Here is a 22,290-nt window from a genome sequence, read left to right on the forward strand (position 1 = left end):
ATTCAGCCAGGCACGCTACTACAGTAAGTGTCTGTATTCAGCATTCTCGTTGTTATTCAGTTTAATGTGACAAACCTAAGTATTTCCTTCCAGCCAGTCAAAACATAGCCAGCAAAATTGGATCAGTTCATTGCTGAACTTTCAACCTCCTACTTCCCTTGGGTCTGGGAGTTGTATTTCAGCATCTTCTATGTTGTTTGAACCCCTGCTATTTCAAGCACTGGCATTTGTATGACGGAGTGTAAACGTTCTTTACCGTTTGGGTGAAGTAGTGAGCTGTGTCCGCCATGTAGATCTGTTTCATGATGTTGTGTTGGAAAAAGAATCATCTGGTCTCTCCCCTTTGAAAGCTGCATTCTTTTGTGTGTATAATATCCCGCTGGAGAATAAACAGTCCGTTGGGTGGGTGTAGAAGTCGCAGTAGTGTAACAGGCTGGTGGTTGGTTATTGTTCGGCTGTGAGGTGCCTGAGGTGGCAGTCTGGGTGGGCAGCCATCCAGGTCTGGGGCTCTAAGACTTTTAAAACACTAAATAGAAGAAGATTTGTTAGTTTGTGTGTTTGTTTTACATCCTCTGGTTTGGGCCTCAGTTGCCCATAATTTATATGCAACACAATCTACTTATCGTATCTTTGTCCCTCTTTTCTTAGAAGCCTCATGCTCTGGCAACCTTTCTCTCAACTTTTCTAACTACTTTACTTCTACTTTACTTCTAACTGTCTAACTACTTTTTCTGTAAATCCACAGTTTATCACCCACATACGATATTGCGATACAGAACCAGGTCCATAATTAGCTATCATAAATTGAACATTAGGATGTTTGCTTGCCCTCAAAATATCATCACTCTCATCTTTGCTTCCTCTACCACCCATGTCTGTAACTTTTTTCCCTCTCAACAATCAATCATCAGACAAATGCCTTTTTATTTCTTCTTTCAGGTACCCTTCACTGTGCTCGTCAGCATGCAGCGGCAGCTTTCCTCAAAGCTTGCTGAAAGTAGTTACAAGATTAAAGCATATCTGTTGCAGTTCACAGTAAGTTCCCAGAACTATTCATGCAACTTTACCGGTTCCTGGATCCGTTGGCCAGAATCCAAACTTTAAATTCTGCCTATCCCTGAGGCAGATTGTCTGAAGATGTAAAAATCGAGAATATAAATAAATCGAAGTCTTACCACTTAGCTCAGAATCCCGTCGCTGGGCCAGTATCGTTATCGTCCAGATCTCTCCCCGCTAGTAATCAATTTTGTTGTTTGATGAAGAAACCATTTCGGGTTGGCCATGGACCTGACCGATCAGGGATCAACCTCGAGACTGGCACACAGATGAGGGATCTAGGCGGAACCTACAAAAATGTGGTGGCAGTTTTGATCTAAGAGTATAAAATTCCCTCAGACTCAGAGGTGGTGGTAAAAGCAAAGAAGTACAGAAAGAATTTTATTGTGCTGCAGCAAAAGGCGTCTTCCATACCGTGCAAAGTCTACACAGTGAAGAGGCAAAATCTAGTGTTTTAGCTCAACTTTTTGTACCCCAGGTATGTGTGTGTGTTTGTGCGTGTGAATGTGTGTGTTTGTTTTCCTGCACCCGGCCATGTTCCATTTTCAGTTTTTATCAAACACATGCACACATACTCCCTTATAGTTGCCATCATTCTAGCACGTACAATGTTAACAGTTGAAACAAGGGACCTATTGTTCATTCATTCATTCATTTTCTACCGCTTTATCCGAACTACCTCGGGTCACGGGGAGCCTGTGCCTATCTCAGGCATCATCAGGCATCGAGGCAGGATACACCCTGGACGGAGTGCCAACCCATCGCAGGGCACACACACACACACATTCTCATTCACTCACGCACTCACACACTACGGACAATTTTCCAGAGATGCCAATCAACCTACAAGCATGTCTTTGGACCGGGGGAGGAAACCGGAGTACCCGGAGGAAACCCCGAGGCACGGGGAGAACATGCAAACTCCACACACACAAGGCGGAGCCGGGAATCGAACCCCCAACCCTGGAGGTGTGAGGCGAACGTGCTAACCACTAAGCCACCGTGCCCCCTGCCCTATTGTTCTTTCTCCCAAATCTGACATACAGAATACTGTAAAAGCACATCATTATATAAAAACACTCATGATATTTAAAATTTCCAATACACAAATACTGGATAGGGCCTTCCTTTGTTCTTAAAACAGTATTGATTCTTCATGGAATGAATTACACAAGTTGATGGAAAAAACTTTCAGGAGTTAAAACTCAAATCAATTCAGATTAATCAGGCAACATTCAAATAGCAGAAAAGCTTTCTTCGTTGTTTTTTATTTATTTATTATTTTTTTTGGCATTCATTTTTGCCCAGTAATGATCTTTTCCGCAAATAAAACATCCACTCTTGCTTGCTCTTCCCCCTTTGCCTCTGCCTCTTTCTCCTCAAGGTTGTCCCCTTCCTTGAGGTGATCAGGTTTTTGCCCCTTGGACCACTGTTTTAGGGGTTAGGCTTTGGGGTTAGTTTTGCTAGTTTCCCAGGTGATGCATAGTTTTTTCACCTTGGCAGATATTTCTGGGTTCATTCCATTGAAAAAGCTGTTTCTCAAGTGCACCTTACTGTATGTTCTGTCACTTTACCCTCATTCCTGTCATCTGGATGAGCAAGTCCGCTCTGCACATTGTGCATTTCCGTGAGGCGGTATGCATGTCCGTAATCGTGTCCATTTTCACCATCAGTACTTTGACATGCATCTCGCAGGTGAGTTGTGAGATTACTGTAAGGGGCCTTTCTTTCACTGTCATGCTTTGAGTGCCCTGCACATACATTTTCATCTGGCCAGTTACACCTGATTCGTGCGATATCAGCCCCTAATTTAATGGAGTAGTCGCCTCCGTTCAGTGAGGTGGGGTGAAACTCTTTGCTGAATCTCTTTAACTCCGCACCAAACTTTTTCCTCCGACCTCTCTCAGGTCAGGGGGGTACTCATGAGCATGTTCAGTGCCCTTTATTGTTCATGAGAGGTGTATTGACATCGGTGACCATTAGGTCCCACTACCTCCACCATGGGTATTGTGATCTTTTCCTTTATTAACAGTTAGGACTGGAAATAACAGGTGAATCTGATCTCCGCCTCTGTTGTTCTTGGCTGCGCAAGCGCACTACAAATGGTGGTGTGCATGGACCTTCCTGAGTAGGCAGATCTGGGTAGAACAGAGGTCGCTGGGTAAAACAAAGGTTGTTGAGTCAGAAGCTGGTGCTTGTGGTTCATACGCTGCTGTTGGTTGGACTTTGGTGCAGCCGCCTTCAGACGTGGTCGAGGAGTTGGTCCATCTATGTCAGGATCCTCTGAAACAGACTTAAGACACTGGAGACTTTGTGAGCCTTGAGCTTCATTCTGTATGTTATAGATAATTGTGTAGATAATAACTTTGGATTACCTTTTTTCCATACTTTGATTTCCACATAGATATTGAAAGATATTGAAATTCATTCAGCCCCAGACACTAACGGTTGAAGACACCACAATAGTGGCACCACTTTTATATTCACCTCAGTCCCCAGTAAACCTACTGGGACAAGCTTGACTGTGCAGACCGGCAGCAAAAATACATTGTAGCCCGACAGGGCTCTGGGTAACTTTTCCAGGTGAAACATTGGTAGGTTAACACTTATTAATGGAAACAAACAAACAAATGAAGCACGATACAGTGTACTGGCTGGAATACAACGACCCCAACACATCTGGAATAAACCCTACCTGAAGTGGAAAATGTGGATACAGACCATGTAAAGAACCAAAAGTCCCTTACACTGCACCCTGTATTATGTTTGCAACAGCAAAGAAGATGACCTCTCTCATCTTGTGATACGGTTCAAGCCCTACCTGTTAGTCAACCCTATTCAGCTTAATTGGCAGAACTTGAGGCAATGACAGCAATGATTTACACTGACTCCGCATATCGTCGCTGTCGGGCAGAAACCTCGTATCTCCAAAACCATTATTTTTCAGGAAATTAAAAAAAACGCTGTATATATTTTTTGAGTTATTAAACATTGTATCGTTAAAGTTGTTATTATACCTTATATTGCTATCATATACTGTTGTGTACCAACATTAACACCACATTTTCCCAAAGTCATGTTTTATCGGAGATACAAGCTTTATGACTTGTGAGCAGGGAGATACGAGATTATGCTGTCATTGATAAGAACGGTACGGACACAGACGTCGCTGCTGCCAGCTGTGTTTAATAAAGTCTGCGGTCACGTTGAGCCTTTTGACAAGAGACAGGGCTTCAATAGTTAACCAAAGCTAATGACTGTAGTTACATACATCTTCCTAAACTCTATTTTAAAGCTTTAAGAGCTATAAGTGATGCAATATAAAACACGATACGCTGATTAGGCTGTCTAATAGGTGGAGATTAGTCTAATCTGCTCGCAAACTTACCTTCGTGGCTCACGGGTTTCTTTCTGCACAGAAGCATTACAGCTTTGGATTTTTAACAAAACAGACCTACTCAAATGTATCTAACCTAACTGTTTTCACTTGTTAGTGTCCAAAAAACAGTCTTTTACATGCACAGTGCCAAGAGAGGCATTGTCTATAAGTAGGCTGACTTAAAGTCAGTAAAATAATAATAAAAACAATAATTTAATAGTGGTATGCAAAACATTCAATTTAATTCAAATATTATATTATGCAAATATTATATTATGCACTATATCCTGCACCACTGTATCCTCCACCACTGTTGCTTCCTCTCTCTCTACACTCTCTCCATCGGAGAAATATGCCGCGAAGCTCTCCCGCGGAGTGAAGAAGAGGTGGAGTTACGAGATTTCTCAGACAGTTGAAGTGTCCAATGGAGTTATGAGATTTGCGCTCAAGCTATTTTCAAGACTTTAGATCGGTTAATAACTTGTAAAAATAACAGACCCACATGGGGACTGACCAATAGCATAGATATGTGAAAAAATAAGAAATTGACAAAATTTGGACATACAAGGTTTCCGCCCGACAGCGATGAAATACTAAAGGAGTTTGTCACTTATACAGCCCAATTTGGGCCCAGCGAGGATTTCACAGAGCAGACAGTTTGCTGTCTTTGTGACTGCCAATAAACCTACCTCAACTGAATCCAGTCTTCGTGAGATTGGCTGATCGTTTCTACTTTGACCTTCAACTTAGAATTATTGTTTAAAGTTATAGTCAGATTCCAGGAGCTAGCCTGGGACAATATAGTTTGGAGACGAGTTTCTCCTACACTACATAGGAATAACTAATTCATGAAATACATCAGTCAGAATTTAGGCCTCATCGTAGCACAGAGATAGCACTGGTTTAAGTAATGTTAAACCATCACTTAAATCCTCTGATTAGGATTGTGTCCATTGATATTGAGTATTGATATTGGTAAATTTGGAGGTTTGGTTGCTGTTGCATTTGCTAGCCTAAGCATTCGCATTGGTTTTACAATTATTCTGCCAAGTTGTCACTTCCAGTTTGGGGAGAGTGGGGTTGTGTTAATAACTCTGCCTAAGACATCCAGAAACTACACTGCTCTCTCACTCACTAAACCACTCTAGCACCTGGGTGCAAACTTTATTGTGCAACCATCTGTACAATATAAACAGACAAGAAACTCGCAACAAATGATTCAAAAACCATTTGAATATATATATATATAAATAGCAAATATTTTCGTCATTGGCTCCTCCTATGCACACTTTCTGTACAGTAAATGCACTGTGGAATTAAAGTAAGTCAAAAAAAGGTATTACCAACATATTTTGAAACAGTGCAAACATTTATTTTCTTTGTTGCCATGATAAAAAGTCAACACATCTAAGGCTTGTCATTGGAAGTGAACCATGAATATACAGGTCATGGTTTAGGACTATTCTATGTTTTGTATTCTGGTACAGTACGCTAAGTTTATTAGTCTTGTCAACACAACACATTTAACAATACTCAAATCTTTTATTTAATCCAATAAAGGAAAATAGATTCAAACAGCAAATACACTCCTCATGAGGCTTGACATAATATCGGGATATTAGGATACATCAGCAGGCAGTAACACGAACAAAAGTATTGTAGGCATAGCAGCAAGTTATTTCCATTTAATAAGTGAATACCAAATCAAATCATGGTCATTCATTAATTCATTCCTTTGTTTATGTTTATTCCCATGCAAATACTTTATTACAAGTAAGAAAATATAGCCAAAAGTCTTTAAGTTAAATAATCTCACTCTCCTTAGTTTCTATATTTTAAAAAAAAATGCAGTGAATGTCATAATTTATTCTGTTTTAAATGTCAAATAATCTCGTGGTTTTTTTTCAATCAGATGCTAAACATCTTGTGTCTGACGATGCTATTTTTTCCATAAATATATATAGCATGATACCATACCCTACAAAAGAAAACCATCATAGAATTAAGAAACAATTACATAACATGTTTAATCACTTTTGCATTATTCATGCGTATACTCATCATCGCTACAATCAGAATCATCTGCTTCCACTTCACCCTCAATCACTGACTTCTTCCCTCTGCAGCAGGACACCACCATACCAATGAGAAACACCTAAGAACCAATGAATTTTAATCAACGGCATCGTTAGGTGGTATATTCCCTGCTATGTAATACATAATGTAATCCTATATGTCTTCAAGTCTTCATGGATGAACTCTGAATAATGAAATAAATTAATAATCTTAGATTGTACTTACAGCAAGAAATGCCCAGTTGCCAAAGTAGTATATAGTGCTGAAGAACCAAAACTTGTGAAGGAAAAGATAAGATCTCGTCACTGTGCACTGATCTGTAACAAAAATAACACCTTTAGGTTTTTAAAGCCATTAAATGTATATAAAAGGAGTAAAGTCTGTTGCAAAGTATCTATATACAATGAACATAAAATGGTATTGCAAATGAAGACCTCATGAAAAAAAAACTCCAACAAAAACTCCATACAGTTTTTTATACCATTTGAATGAATGATCCTGTCTAGTCTTAGCATGTACTATGTCCATCAAGTCCACCAATAGACGTAACATTTAACATTATAACATTTAGCAGATCGTCTTTTTTTAGAATTACTTCCAGAAGTGCTTTAGGTTCTTCAAAATAAGCATTCAAGCAAGTTCACAAGGTGAAGCAATATGAATAGCACAACCGTGCTGAACAGGTTCCATCCATCCATCCATCCATCCATCCATTTTCTACCACTTACCATAAAAAGAAGACAAGACAATGAAGGATGCTTTAGCATTTAGTTTCTTCTGTTGAGATGCACTAGATCTCACTGAAAACAGACGATCCTTTCTACCCTTCTCTCTTCTGTCTGCCATCTGCAGCTGCTAATCTGGATTACAGATCTTGCCAAGTTTTTTTCACAGATGGTTCTCTACAGCAGTCTGACTAAACAAATGATCATGTACACCACTGACCTCCTTCACTTTCAGTAGGTCAGCCCTTACAGGGTGGGACAGAACTTCAAAAACAAGGCTCACTTCTGTGAATGTGTATATAGGCTGTTTGAGGTCAGACTTTTTAAACTGTTTAAACTGTTGAATCAAGTTCATTAAAAACTTTATTAAAGCATATTTCTGATTGAAAGAGATTTCCAGGGGACAGATCTCAATTCAAACTCTAAATTTGATAATACAACTGACGCAACAGTGGTTCAGAGGTGTGTATATATTTTATATTGTTGGGTCTTCATCAGTTCCTCAGGAGCTGTTGGTTGCACAATTATTAACCATTGTAGAAAGGACATTATTATGTTGGCTTTGTAGAAGCCAACATTCTGTTTTCCTATTTCAGCTTAGACAAAAATTTATAAAATTTAATGTGGCCTAGGGCTTTCGAGCCACATGCACCAAATTCGGATATGTTGTAGAACCTGGTCTGAAGTTTGTTGCTCTGACTTTTGTAAGCGATCCGAGTACCGGTACTTCGGGTACCGGGTCTCAAAATGGCCTTTTTTCCCATAGACTCCCATTATAAACTTTGGAGGTTTATAACTCGGCAAGCTTTCGAACTATCTACACCAAACTCGGCCAGCTCCTTTAGGGTGATACTCTGAACAAATTTTTATATTGGTGTACCGACTGGCCTTTCGGTTGTGCCGCAGCTCCACCCCAAAATATGCAAAATCAAAAAACATGGACATGTGACATATCAAAACACTCAGCCCAATGAGGGGAACTTCCTCAGGAGTATTCGGATGACGTCACATGCCCGTCTCCACTTGCCTCCAAATGTTTTGGCACCCTATCTTTCTGTCCACTTGCCTCCAAAAGTAACACTAACCCTTATGTCCACTCGCCTCCAAAAAGCACCGGCCTCTGCGAATACTTGCCTCGTCAAAGCCAACATCAAAGTTTGTCACGACGAACTTTACAAATCTAGTTTACATTTACAGTATTAACTGTCCAGCGTCACCCAAATAAGAATGGGTTCCCTTCTGAGCTTCGTTCCTATCAAGGTTTCTCTCTCATATCATCTCAGGGAGAGAAATATAGTAACTCACTTTAAAACTTTTCTTTTTACTTTGTTTCTAAACTTCTTTAAAGCTGCTTTGAGACATTGTGAATTGTTAAAAGCTCTATAATGAATTGAATTGAATATAAGATATATATACACGCATATCTTATTGGTTTTAGTGGAAGCAACAGCACTGCATTCACTCATACCACATGAGTGACATCAGATGGAGTTGTGTGGGCTTTGCCTGTATTATAAAGGTTAGATGGTGACTCATCTATCTGCTTCTTTGTTAAATCTGCCTTAGGCCATTTCATATATGATAACATCCTCTGACATATACAGCAGCTCCTTGTGCTACACTGCCATCATCAGTTTACTTTAAAACATTTAGATGTAAATTCTGAGCAGGCAGCAATGTGTGTATGATGAGAGCAAGGCCCACCCACACACAACATTCAAAAATAAAGGCAAGTTATGGCCACTATGGAACACTGTCAGAACACAGGTTGGTGACTAGACAAGCATCTGGTACTAAGTACAAAGAAATGAGGATCTGGCTTGACAACCTCTTTTTGGAGAATATAAAAAGAAGAACAGCAAGTAACACAGGAGGGAAAAAGTGAATAATTTAATGTCATTCATTTGAACATCTGCTAATGCATCTTTTGCATACAGTTCTGCTAATAACTGTCTGTTGCTAGGGAACAGTTAGGTTGGAGTGAATTCTCAGTTTAACTGATAGGCTTCCAACTGATGGAAAAATAATTGTTTATATGAGCTTAACCTTAAATACAGCCATGTAGCTTGCAATTATTTAGAATGATGCAATGTGAACAATTGTTAAGAGATTCCTTTCTTATACTTTCTCATTTAACAATACAACTGAGAAATAATAATAATAATAATATAACTACTCACTTGTTGCGTGTATCATATTTAGATTCCTTTATTCCATGATTGTACTGATTAGGATGTGTTACAAAATGTTACCTAATGTAATGCTTGAACAGAATGGGGATAGATTCTGTACATATAATACATGGACATATAATTCATGTAGATTGCCAATAAAAAACAAAATTGAAAATGTAAAAGAAACAGAACAGACTTCTATCATTTCAGCATTCAATTTTTGATACAAAACTTTTTGTTTGACAGGATTCTATTAAAGGATTTATACAGTATATGCCAATGATGATGGGAGAAGTAAGGATACTGTAAGGCCCATTTTAAAGCTGCAGATTACACTGGCACATTCACTTGGTGAAGTGTAACCATGACAACAACACTTACTACTGCGCAAAATTGCCTTTATTTATCAAAATGTGTACCATCAAATGAAATGAGCACACGAAATAGTAAATTGAGCAAACGTTACAACCTATATTGGTATTAATCAATTTTAGTTGTGGTGTGTTGGAACATTCAAACTCCCTACCAGGTTGGAGACCTTGTTGTAGACCTGAGCACAAGATTTTATCAAATATAACATGCTGTTAAAGACATGCTGTTCCTCAACCTCACTATCAATTTAGCTGGTCTGAGTCTAACGAAAGCACAGCCAAAAAGCACAAACTCTTAGCTTACAGATTGTATACAATGTGACCTCGAAGGCATTTCACCAAAAATATAATATTGCCAAACCACAGTGCTTTTGCTTTAAAAAAAATTATATATAAATTAACTAAATAACCTATGTATTACTGACTGAAAATGTAGTATAGACTGTGAAACGATATTCAGTTATACCCTATATTTGCCGTATATGTACTTAAGGCCAGTCAACCAATTGTTAGAACTGCAGGGTTTATAACAGGGCAGCATAACACTATCTGAGGCTATCTACATACATAAGCTCACAGCGTCACTCTGACAAGGAACAATGAAAGCGACGGACAACCTGGAGAGCATTGCAAATTGTATTCCCTTTTCTCCTGGCCAAAGATAGCTGTGGAATCATCACAACCTGAATTTGTGATCTTCTGATCTCTGCTAGGCTAATTTTCATACATGAAGGAAGAATAATATCAAGAAGGGGCAAGTTTTTAATCTTGTATATTTGTTTATGTACTTAGAACAAACCATTTGAGAACACCTACTCATTTGTACAATTATCCAATCAGACAGTTGTGTGGCAGAAATGTATAAAGACTACCAGATGTGGGCCACGTAATGTTGGGTAATGTTCACATCAACCATTTGAACTATTTGAACCATTCTTAGTGATTTTGACTGTGGAAGGTTGTAGGAGCCAGACAGACTGGTTTATGTAGTTCTATAACTGCTGATCTTTTGAAAGTTTACTCAGAATTCTGAAATAAAGAAGAAATATTCAGTGAACTGCAGTTTTGTAGACAAAAATGCCTTGTTGATGAGAACTCGTCAGAGAATGGCCACAGTTGTTTGAGCTGATGTTAAGGCTATATTAACTCAGATAAAACTTTTGTACAATTGTGGTTAGCAGAAAAGCATCTCAGATTGCAGCATGCACAACACATTGAACTTTAAAGGTGCCTTGCCACACGTATTTCATTACTTTTGTGGTAATGTCTGAAGTTCACCATGGACTCTGTAACATTTTTTGTGGAAATAATGCCTTGGTTACCTTGTTTCAAGCCATTCTAGTGTGGTATAGAAAGCCTGCAGGAAGACTCAGCTCGACTTGCGCCAGTTCTCATGAATATTCAAATGAGCTATGCTGCTTGGCTCCGATTGGCTAACCGCTAGGATATGTTCACCTAGCGCAATAAGTAGCCTATGCTACAGGAAATTTGTTTACAATCACCTGGAATTGCGGCAGAATGGCTTCTTCAGGTATATTGCCATATATATGACCCTGAATCTGAAGAGGAGACAGAAGCACCAGAAGAACCACAACCAGCTCGTTTAGCCACGGATGTATCTGCATGGTAATTTAACCATTCAAGTAAACCATTAAGCATTTTGAAACGTAATAAAATGTATTCGTGGCAATTGTCTTCTGACATTTTCACTTTTAAACCATTACACCATTGGCTAGTGGCCAAATGTGTGTAGATGACAAAAAGGGAGATGCCTGCATTTTCTTCAGAGTGCTGCAGTTTCATTCACATGAATGGGCCTTCTGAGGTCTGTTAAATCTATATAATTAGGCTATATAATAACCGCAGTGAATGGCAACGGATTTTGTGCTTTTAATTCACGCCTTTCATATCATTCTGCGAGAGATCGGTTCAATTATTGCAATAGAATTCCATTGAAGGTGAAAGTCAGCTAAGACGTTGCCTCGCAAATACCCGCGGACAATACCCCTATTATTACCAATTTACAATTATCCCTTACATAAGCAGCCCGAATTTATACCAATGTATTAGCCTCTTCAAAATACATTGAACAGAGAACTAAATTCGAATGATCCTGTTGTGTCATTGTTCCAAAAATGAACTGAAGCCATTTCACCCTCAACTCTGGGTTCTTGGGCAACATGTGCATTGTTGAACTTTTATTTCTGCATAGAGCACAAGCCCGTTGACGTTCAGCCATCCTTGCTGTATAGGAAACTCACTGAACTACACGATTTCTGTGGGCGCGGTCTCAAGTGGGAGAGCTCATGAATAGTAATGAGCTCGATCAATTCCACGTCACACTGAGCAGCTTTTCTAATTGACCTGATTTATCCGCTTATTTCTTTTCAGTGGCTAGAGCTGACAGGGAATTTAGCAGTTCGTTTTCACATTCCAGACAAAACACAAACACATATGGACCTAATACATATCAAAAAATACAAGTAAAAACGGTTTTGTGTGGAAGGGCACCTTTAAGGCACATGGGCTACAGAAGACCACATTGGGTTCCACTTCTACCAAACAAGTACAGAAAACCGAGGCTGCATTTGGTGCAGACTCTCCAAAACTGGACAGCATACATACCCTGGCATGATGAATCTAGATTTATGCTGAGGCTCACAGATGGTAAGGTCAGAATCTTGCCAATGGCATGAATCCATTTACCCAACCTGCTCTTTGTCAACAGTCCAGGGTGTTTTTTTGGCACACTTTTCAGTACCAATCAAAGCTTTAATACTACAATGTGTTAGTGAAGGCTCTTATCACATGAATGATGGTCCAGCCACAATAATATATCAATGTAAAGTTGTATATATACAATGTCAGTGATAAACAAACAGTTCGAAAGGTGCACAAAAATGTCAAAAACGGCTTAAAAAAAGAAAAAAGAAAAGAAATTTACAGTATATACTGTAATAACTGTTGGGTAGTTTTAGTTCTAGGTCACTGGATTCTTGACTGCTTTAGTAATCAGGTTAGTTAGGAGAATATCGTCGCTGTCAGGCGGAATCCTCGTATCTCCAAAACCGTTATTTTTCAGGAAATTAAAAAAACGCTGTACCTTATCTTCAGTGCACAAGGTTTAGTCCGCGTTGCAGTGGATTGTCTTGCGCTAAATTCCTGTCCTCAGACGAGCACCAGAACTAGCGGGGGTCAAGATTTTTTTTCCTTTGAGCCCAGTGTTTTGAAGACATTTACCTCAGAAGACGTGTTGATTCGTTGCGACTCTTCTTGAGGAGAAATATGCCGCGAAGCTCTCCCGCGGAGTGAGGAAGAGGTGGACAGTTGAGGTGTCCAATGGACTTAAGAGATTTGCGCTCAAGCTATTTTCAAGACTTTAGATTGGTTAATAACGTGTAAAAATAACAGACCCACGTGGGGACTGACCAATAGCATCGATATGTGAAAAAATATGAAATTGACAAAATTTGGACATACGAGGTTTCCGCCCGACAGTGACGATATCTAAAAAGGTGTGGTATGAAGTGCTGGTAACACCCAACTAGCCCTAGGAAAGAGCAACCTCTTTAATGGTATAACTATTATGTAGTTATGCACAGCTTCAAGCTTGCTGACTTGGTGGCTCATCTTGCCATCCCCTTCCTACCGGGCAGAAGTCACTGGAACGTTGCAATCCAAATGACATACATGTGAACTAGAATAGGCATGGGGTGTCCTGAATCTGGTGTACTCTCTAGACCTCTTCTACAGTGGAACCTGCCAATAACCCAAGCAGAGTATTTGACAATGTACCTGGGTAATCATTGAAGCTTGAAGCCCAACTTTCTTAGGGACCAGGAAAACTGGACTACTTCCTGATCTGGTTGATGGTTTAATTAAATATTGTTAAAATCATCTTCTTCATTTTCTGGTCCACAAGGCTCTCTGGAACATGTTATAGTCTCTGCAGAATAGGATGGGTCAGTCAGGTGGGTAGTGTGATCCAACACTGCTTCATGGATGGATGATGTTGCTGCTTCCCAGGTCTTCTTTCAAACGACCAGTGGGTCTTAGGCAAATCAGCCACAGACCAAATCAAAGAGCAAAATTCCTGTAAAGCTTGGGTTACCTCTCAGTATGAAATGAGAAAAAAGTCAGCCATTTATTCCACTTTTGGTTCGCTGGTGAACTTTTATGTGTTTTTAAGGGTTCGGTTGAGTTATTCCACAAGTATGTCTGCAGTTGATATGGACTGGTTTAAATAAGGTTAATGTCTAGCTGTCTATGAAGTAGAAACAGGAGGGGAAGTTATAGCCTTGTTCTGTGATGATCTCATTTGGAGTGTTGCAGTCCCAATAGCTAAACAAGTTCACTGATCGTGTAATTCTGCATAAAAATAAGGCTTCAGAATACATCATAGTTCAGAGTTTCATGATCACTGATACCAAAAATGTATTGGTTACTGGGAGCTCTTCTCTCAATTGGATAATCTAAATCCATGGCATTCCTTTTGAATGTACTGAAGATCACTGGTACTGTATTCAGCAGATCGTGGGCCAACCTGCCGACAGCACTTGTCTTCTGATTGCCCTGAGAGTCTTGATTTTTGCCAGATATGAATCCAATAGATTACCTTTGGTATGTAATAGAATGAGAGTTTCGTAGCATAAAATTTCACCTGCAATATCTGCAAGAGTTGTGTGATGCAATTGTGTTAATATGGACTAGAATCTCTCACTCACTCCCTCACTCATTTTCTACCGCTTATCCGAAGTACCTCGGGTCACGGGGAGCCTGGGCCTATCTCAGGCGTCATCGGGCATCAAGGCAGGATACACCCTGGACGGAGTGCCAACCCATCGCAGGGCACACACACACACTCATTCACTCACGCAATCACACACTACGGACAATTTTTCCAGAGATGCCAATCAACCTACCATGCATATCTTTGGACCGTGGGAGGAAACCGGAGTACCCGGAGGAAACCCCCGAGGCACGGGGAGAACATGCAAACTCCACACACACAAGGCGGAGGCAGGAATCGAACCCTCAACCCTGGAGGTGTGAGGCGAACGTGCTAACCACTAAGCCACCGTGCCCCCGGACTAGAATCTCAAAAGAAAAAAATTTTTTTTTTTTTTTCAGAACAAAGAAAGGAAATTTCCAGTATTAGTATAGTGTTCCTTATAAAGTGTTTGATGAGGATATATAACTGGAAAAAAAAAAACAGGACATTTCATACAAAAGAAATGCCTCAGCTTAAGAAGCAAAGTGGTTCTGAAGTAGAACAGAAAACTGAAATTAATAGTTTTTAAAATAATATTTATTCTTTGTCTATTGTAGATTAGCTTCCTCTGTTTCTTATCAACAAGATGAAGTTCATATGTTCCCTCCCTTCATTGTTCTCTTTGCAACAACTAGTCTATAGTCAACAAATGGTTTCTCTGATATACAATTGATTACAGTAATAAAAACTCATGAGGTAATGCGTAATAAAATAATATCATTTAATTCACTCCTGATAAAAAGCTTTGATGTTTTTATCTCATCTACTGTATATAAGACAAGTTCTTTGAAAAGGGTATCAGTGCCAGGATCATCCTGGAGGATTTTAAGTACTTTAATTTAATTCATTCATGAACCATATTATTATGGCCAGGGTTGTTGTGCATCCAGTACCTATTACTTGGAACATTGAATCAGATACCAAGACACCAACTGCATTTCATTTCCTTGTACTTATACATGTTTAATGACATAGTCACATTTTCTAACTTTACTCAGTAGATAATTTCTCAGTAGCTAAGAATGGGAAATGGAAATTTCAACATGCTTTGGAAGAAGTAATGATGGAATGTTAATAAAAGACTTCTCAAAAGTTTATGTTTGAGCCAGGGTGTGCAATACTTCATCTACAGTGGTGTGAAAAAGTGTTGGCATTTTTTTTTTTTTTTTTTTTTGCACATGTCACACTTTAATGTTTCAGATCATCAAACTGATTTAAATATTTGTCAGAGATAACACAAGTAGGGGGCACGGTGGCTTAGTGGTTAGCACGTTCGCCTCACACCTCCAGGGTCGGGGTTCGATTCCCGCCTCCACCTTGTGTGTGTGGAGTTTGCATGTTCTCCCCGCCCCTCGGGGGTTTCCTCCGGGTACTCCGGTTTCCTCCCCCGGTCCAAAGACATGCATGGTAGGTTGATTGGCATCTCTGGAAAATTGTCCCTAGTGTGTGTGTGTGTGTGTGTGTGTGTGTGTGCCCTGCGATGGGTTGGCACTCCGTCCAGGGTGTATCCTGCCTTGATGCCCAATGAAGCCTGAGATAGGCACAGGCTCCCCGTGACCCGAGGTAGTTCGGATAAGCGGTAGAAGATGAATGAATGAATGATAACACAAGTAAACACAACATGCAATTTTTAAATGAAGGGAAAACAAAATCCAAACCCATTACTGCCACTCCGTTCACAATCAAGAAATCACTTAAATAAGACCTGACTGACTAAATGAAGTAGACCAAAAGATCCTCAAAATCTACACATCATGCAGAGATCCAAAGAAATTCAGGAACAAATGAGAAAGAAAGTAATTGAGATCTATCAGTATGGAAAAGGTTATAAAGCCATTTCTAAAGCTTTGAGACTCCAGCAAACCACAGTGGGAGCGATTATCCACAAATGGTGAAAACATGGAACAGTGGTGAACCTTCCCTGAAGTGGCCGGCAGACCATAATTACCCCAAAATCACAGCAACGACTCATCCAAGATGTCCCAAAAGACCCCACAACAACATCCAAAGAACTGCAGGCCTCACTTGCCTCAGTTAAGGTCAGTGTTCATGACTCCATGAGTTCCAGGAAGAAAACAGCTGCTGAGTAAAAAGAACAAAGTTTTCAGTTTTGCCTGAAAACATCTTGATGATCCTCAAGACTTTTGGGAAAATGGGGCTGAATTACAATAATTCTGTAAAGATTGAATTGTAAACGCTTGAATGCAGTTCTTGCTGCTAAGGGCGGCCCAACCAGATATTAGGTTTAGGGGCAAGCACTTAATCACTCAGGGCCATGTAGGTTTTTTTATTTAAAAAATAAACTAAAAAACAAATGCATGTTGTGTTTACTTGTGTTATCTTTGACAAATATCTAAATTTGTTTGATGATCTGAAACATTAAAGTGTGAAAAAAACATGCAAAAAAATAAAAAAATCAGGAAGGGGGCCAACACTTTTTCACACCACTCTATAGGTTGAAATGTGAGCAACTGGAGCATTTTGAGTGAACAGGAAGCAATTCCAAAAATGTAAGAAACAGTGTGAGTACATGTGCAGTGAATTGTTGGATTTTATTCTAAACAAATCCAAAACACAAGTTTAAATAAGGTCTCATTTTAAAACCCACACTAACACTTCTACTTTGCTTCTAATTAAAGTTGAAACGTTGTGTTAAAGAATCCTTAAAGAGAACACCAGGGGATGAATTCTTTTCTACTCACGCATAAAGACATTTTCAGTGGTCTCAGAGTCTGAATAGCGTGATCTATGTTATCCAAAGGCCTTAAATCTATACCTACAAATCCTCATTGAAATCAATGGCTGAATGCTTAATGTAATACACATGGGCAAAATACACAATACAAAGTTCTTTAAGCCAACATACAGTATAATGACATACACTCACCGGCCACTTTATTAGGTACACCTGTCCAACTGCTCGTTAATGCAAATTTTTAATCAGCCAATCACACGGCAGCAACTCAATGCATTTAGGCATGTAGACACGGTCAAGACGATCTGCTGCAGTTCAAACCGAGCGTCAGAATGGGGAAGAAAGGTGATTTAAGTGACTTTGAACGTGGCATGGTTGTTGGTGCCAGATGGGCTGGTCTGAGTATTTCAGAAACTGCTGATCTACTGGGATTTTCACGCACGACCATCTCTAGGGTTTACAGAGAATGGTCCGAAAAAGAGAAAATATCCAGTGAGCGTCATTTCTGTGGGCACAAATGCCTTGTTGATGCCAGAGGTCAGAGGAGAATGGCCAGACTGGTTCGAGCTGATAGAAAGGCAACAGTAACTCAAATAACCACTCGTTACAACCGAGGTATGCAGAAGAGCATCTCTAAACACACAACATGTCGAACCTCGAGGCGGATGGGCTACAGCAGCAGAAGACCACACCGGTACTAGTAAGGTGTACCTAATAAAGTGGCCGGTGAGTGTAAATATATAGTAATTTAATCCTAAGTAACTTCATCCTAAGTAACTTCATCCTAAGTTCACAGAATTTATGTGAGGCCTCAAAGTGTTTGGTGTAAAGAGCCTGTTGATGTTTGTACTTGAAAATGCCTACATGTGGCATTTAATTATAGACTCTAAATTATGAATAGATTACTATCCAAAAAGTCTGTATAATATTCTTGGCCATACTGAACCAATTGCATTATTAACAAACAGTCTGGACTATTACTCTAATGTCTGGATTGTTGTAATGAGTGGATTGTTGTATTGTAGTGCCCTCCTCTGGATAGAGGACCTCATTGAGATTCAAAAATATCGCAACACGGGAAAGCAAAGCAAAAAAAAAGGTACCAACTAGCAAAGCAGCAAACCTTGCATTCTAAAATAAAATTCATAATGAGAATTGCAAACATTTTTGAGCATTCAGCAAATGTATTGTAAGCATCTATTTAGAGCTACAGTACAATCGTAAAGATAGTTCTGTATAAATAACAATTATTGAACTGATGTGCCTTGAACCTGACTCATACTGTCCAGCTTGTTGTTATTTACAGGGAGTGCAGAATTATTAGGGAAGTTGTATTTTTGAGGATTAATTTTATTATTGAACAACAACCATGTTCTCAATGAACCCAAAAAACTCATTAATAGCAAAGCTGAATATTTTTGGAAGTAGTTTTTAGTTTGTTTGTAGTTTTAGCTATTTTAGAAGGATATCTGTGTGTGCAGGTGACTATTACTGTGCATAATTATTAGGCAACTTAACAAAAAACAAATATATACCCATTTCAATTATTTATTTTCACCAGTGAAACCAATATTACATCTCAACATTCACTAATATACATTTCTGACATTCAAAAACAAAACAAAAACAAATCAGTGACCAATATAGCCACCTTTCTTTGCAAGGACACTCAAAAGCCTACCATCCATGGATTCTGTCAGTGTTTTGATCTGTTCACCGTCAACATTGCGTGCAGCAGCAACCACAGCCTCCCAGACACTCTTCAGAGAGGTGTACTGTTTTCCCTCCTTGTAAATCTCACATTTGATGATGGACCACAGGTTCTCTATGGGGTTCAGATCAGGTGAACAAGGAGGCCATGTCATTAGTTTTTCTTCTTTTAGACCCTTTCTTGCCAGCCACGCTGTGGAGTACTTGGACGCGTGTGATGGAGCATTGTCCTGCATGAAAATCATGTTTTTCTTGAAGGATGCAGACTTCTTCCTGTACCACTGCTTGAAGAAGGTGTCTTCCAGAAACTGGCAGTAGGACTGGGAGTTGAGCTTGACCCCATCCTCAACCCGAAAAGGCCCCACAAGCTCATCTTTGATGATACCAGCCCAAACCAGTACTCCACCTCCACCTTGCTGGCGTCTCAGTCGGACTGGAGCTCTCTGCCCTTTACCGATCCAGCCACGAGCCCATCCATCTGGCCCATCAAGACTCACTCTCATTTCATCAGTCCATAAAACCTTAGAAAAATCAGTCTTCAGATATTTCTTGGCCCAGTCTTGACGTTTCAGCTTGTGTGTCTTGTTCAGTGGTGGTCGTTTTTCAGCCTTTCTTACCTTGGCCATGTCTCTGAGTATTGCACACCTTGTGCTTTTGGGCACTCCAGTGATGTTGCAGCTCTGAAATATGGCAAAACTGGTGGCAAGTGGCATCTTGGCAGCTGCACGCTTGACTTTTCTCAGTCCATGGGCAGTTATTTTGCGCCTTGGTTTTTCCACACGCTTCTTGCGACCCTGTTGACTATTTTGAATGAAACGCTTGATTGTTCGATGATCACGCTTCAGAAGCTTGGCAATTTTAAGAGTGCTGCATCCCTCTGCAAGATATCTCACTATTTTTGACTTTTCGGAGCCTGTCAAGTCCTTCTTTTGACCCATTTTGCCAAAGGAAAGGAAGTTGCCTAATAATTATGCACACCTGATATAGGGTGTAGATGTCATTAGACCACACCCCTTCTCATTACAGAGATGCACATCACCTAATATGCTTAATTGGTTGTAGGCTTTCGAGCCTATACAGCTTGGAGTAAGACAACATGCATAAAGAGGATGATGTGGTCAAAATACTCATTTGCCTAATAATTCTGCACTCCCTGTAGTTAGCAATTAATGTTTTGCTGGATACCAATTCTACTGAGAAAACAGATTATACTGTATATAATCACATACTCAATACATTCATTCATTCATTTTCTACCGCTTATCCGAACTACCTCGGGTACATACTCAATACATACTATTTAAAACCAATTAAACCAAAATCTTTCCAAAGTATTCTCCACAAAGCCAATGCTAAACACTGTAGGTAAGGCTGAAAGGAACATGAATTTAAAATAAATATATAGTCTTACCATCTGGAGCATCTGCATCACATGTTCTGGTGGTGGCAGTAGATGTATGGTTTTCCTGTAACACATGGACTCCCATCATCACAATATAGGCACCCAAGTTCATTTTCTTTATATGCTTTCCAAGCTGTAAATCTGTGTTTAATTAATTTACAAACAATGAATGCAGGAATAAAAGATTTTGTGACTTTACTTTTAGTTTTACACCCATGAAAATGACAACACGTTAGTTACAATACCAATAAGGTAAATAATGGTCAGATTATACACACACCCTCCACTTTATTAAGAATGACATTCATGTCAGCTGCACAGTGCAATTACAGAACAGATACAGGGCAAGAGCTTCATGCTGAAATGCTGAATGACTGTTGGCGTAATTATCAGAACACTACTTAAGAGGCCAAAAGATAGCATTTTTCATCCATAATTTTTCCAACTGTCATAACCCATGGGCTCTTTAATACAACTGACTCTGTTTTTAATGCCCCACAGTCTGCTTGCTTTGGAAGCCTTGTGTAATAACTTTCTTCAGATTTTTGTGGATAAGGTGGCCATTATCAGGCCTCTTATCCCCCCTACTGTTACTGACCCCTCTGTCTCTGTTCTGTGCTGTGTTGTTTTTGACTGCTTTCAACCGGTAACAATGTCACAATTAGAGGATGTGGTGCGTCATATTAACCCCTCAGGTTCCCCCCGTGATGCTGTTCCCCCTCCGATTGTTTAAAGAGGTTTTCCCTTGTATAGGGCAATTGGTCCTCAGTATCATTAATAACAGTTTATCTTCTGGTATGGTTCCTATTGGTTTTAAACACGCAGTAGTACAACCATATGTTAGGAAACCTGATCTGGACCAGTCTGTACTAGCTAACTTTAGACCTATCTCCAGACTGGCCTTTCTTTCTAAGGTCTTAGAAAAAATTGTCAATACACAATTGGAGGTTTTCCAGTCTGGTTTAAAACACTGCATAGCACAGAGTCAGCCTTGTTAAGGGTTTTTAATGACATCCTCATTGCATCTGATGCTGGTGATTTTGTCATCCTTGTCCTGCTGGACCTAACAGCTGCCTTTGATACATTTGACCACCGCATTTTAATATCTGATCTAGGTCAACTTGTGGGTGTCTGTGGCCCTGTTTTAGAGTGGTTCAGGTCCTACGTAACAAATATGACTTTTTTCTGTGGTTCTAGTTGCTCTAGAATCCTCCACTGCTCCCTTGTCCTACGAGGTTCCACAGGGTTCGGTTCTGGGGCCATTACTCTACGTTTTATCTGCTTCCCCTGGGATCCATCCTTAGACACCAGGGGATTTCCTTCCAATGTTATGCAGATGATCCTCCATTGCACATCTCCTTCCATGTCTTAATGACATTAAGGCTTGGATGGCAGTGAATTTCCTTCATTTCAATGATAACAAAACAGAGGTGATGTTGTTTGGCCCAAGTGGCTCCTGTAAGCATCCTATGTTAGACCTGTTAGACCTGTAGTATCTAGTTTGGGCTTTAAAATGGATGTTGACCTTAAATTGGATAGCCAAATTAGTGCTATGGTGAAGTCCAGCTTTTTCACCTAAGGCGCCTGGCAAAAATAAAACCTCTTGTGTCAAGGCAACAATTTGAGACGGTAATCATGCCTTTATTACATCTCAACTGGATTACTGTATATTGGTCTTAGCCAGTCTTCTCTGTCTCACCTTCAATTAGTCCAAAATGCTGCTGCATGTCTTTTGACTTGTTCAAGGAAATATGACCATATAACACCAATTTTGGCCTCGCTTCACAGGCTGCCTGTGTATTACAGGGTTCAGTTTAAAGTGATATTATTTGTTTTTAAATCTTTAAATGGTCAGACCCCGACATACCTTACGGAACTGCTTCACCCCTACAGTCCTGCCCATTCACTTAGGTCAGCTGATCAAATGCTTC

At 39.7% G+C, this 22,290-nt stretch overlaps 1 protein-coding gene across 1 annotated transcript in view; it reads right to left on the reverse strand.

The window, feature by feature from the left end:
* Nucleotides 1-5,785: 5,785 nt before the first annotated feature.
* The window catches only part of lmbrd1 (LMBR1 domain containing 1), a 45,236-nt gene continuing 28,731 nt past the window's right edge, over nt 5,786-22,290 (reverse strand). Inside the window, exons 14-16 of the mRNA XM_060864428.1 lie at nt 20,369-20,423; nt 6,737-6,828; nt 5,786-6,590 (exon numbers count right to left, since the gene is read on the reverse strand). Of these exons, the coding sequence (XP_060720411.1) occupies nt 6,477-6,590; nt 6,737-6,828; nt 20,369-20,423 (261 nt within the window). The 3' untranslated portion in view covers nt 5,786-6,476. The remainder of the gene's footprint in view (nt 6,591-6,736; nt 6,829-20,368; nt 20,424-22,290) is intronic.

The sequence above is a fragment of the Tachysurus vachellii genome, chromosome 2 (genome assembly GCF_030014155.1).
Source record: "Tachysurus vachellii isolate PV-2020 chromosome 2, HZAU_Pvac_v1, whole genome shotgun sequence".
In the NCBI taxonomy this organism is placed as follows: Eukaryota; Metazoa; Chordata; class Actinopteri; order Siluriformes; family Bagridae; genus Tachysurus; species Tachysurus vachellii.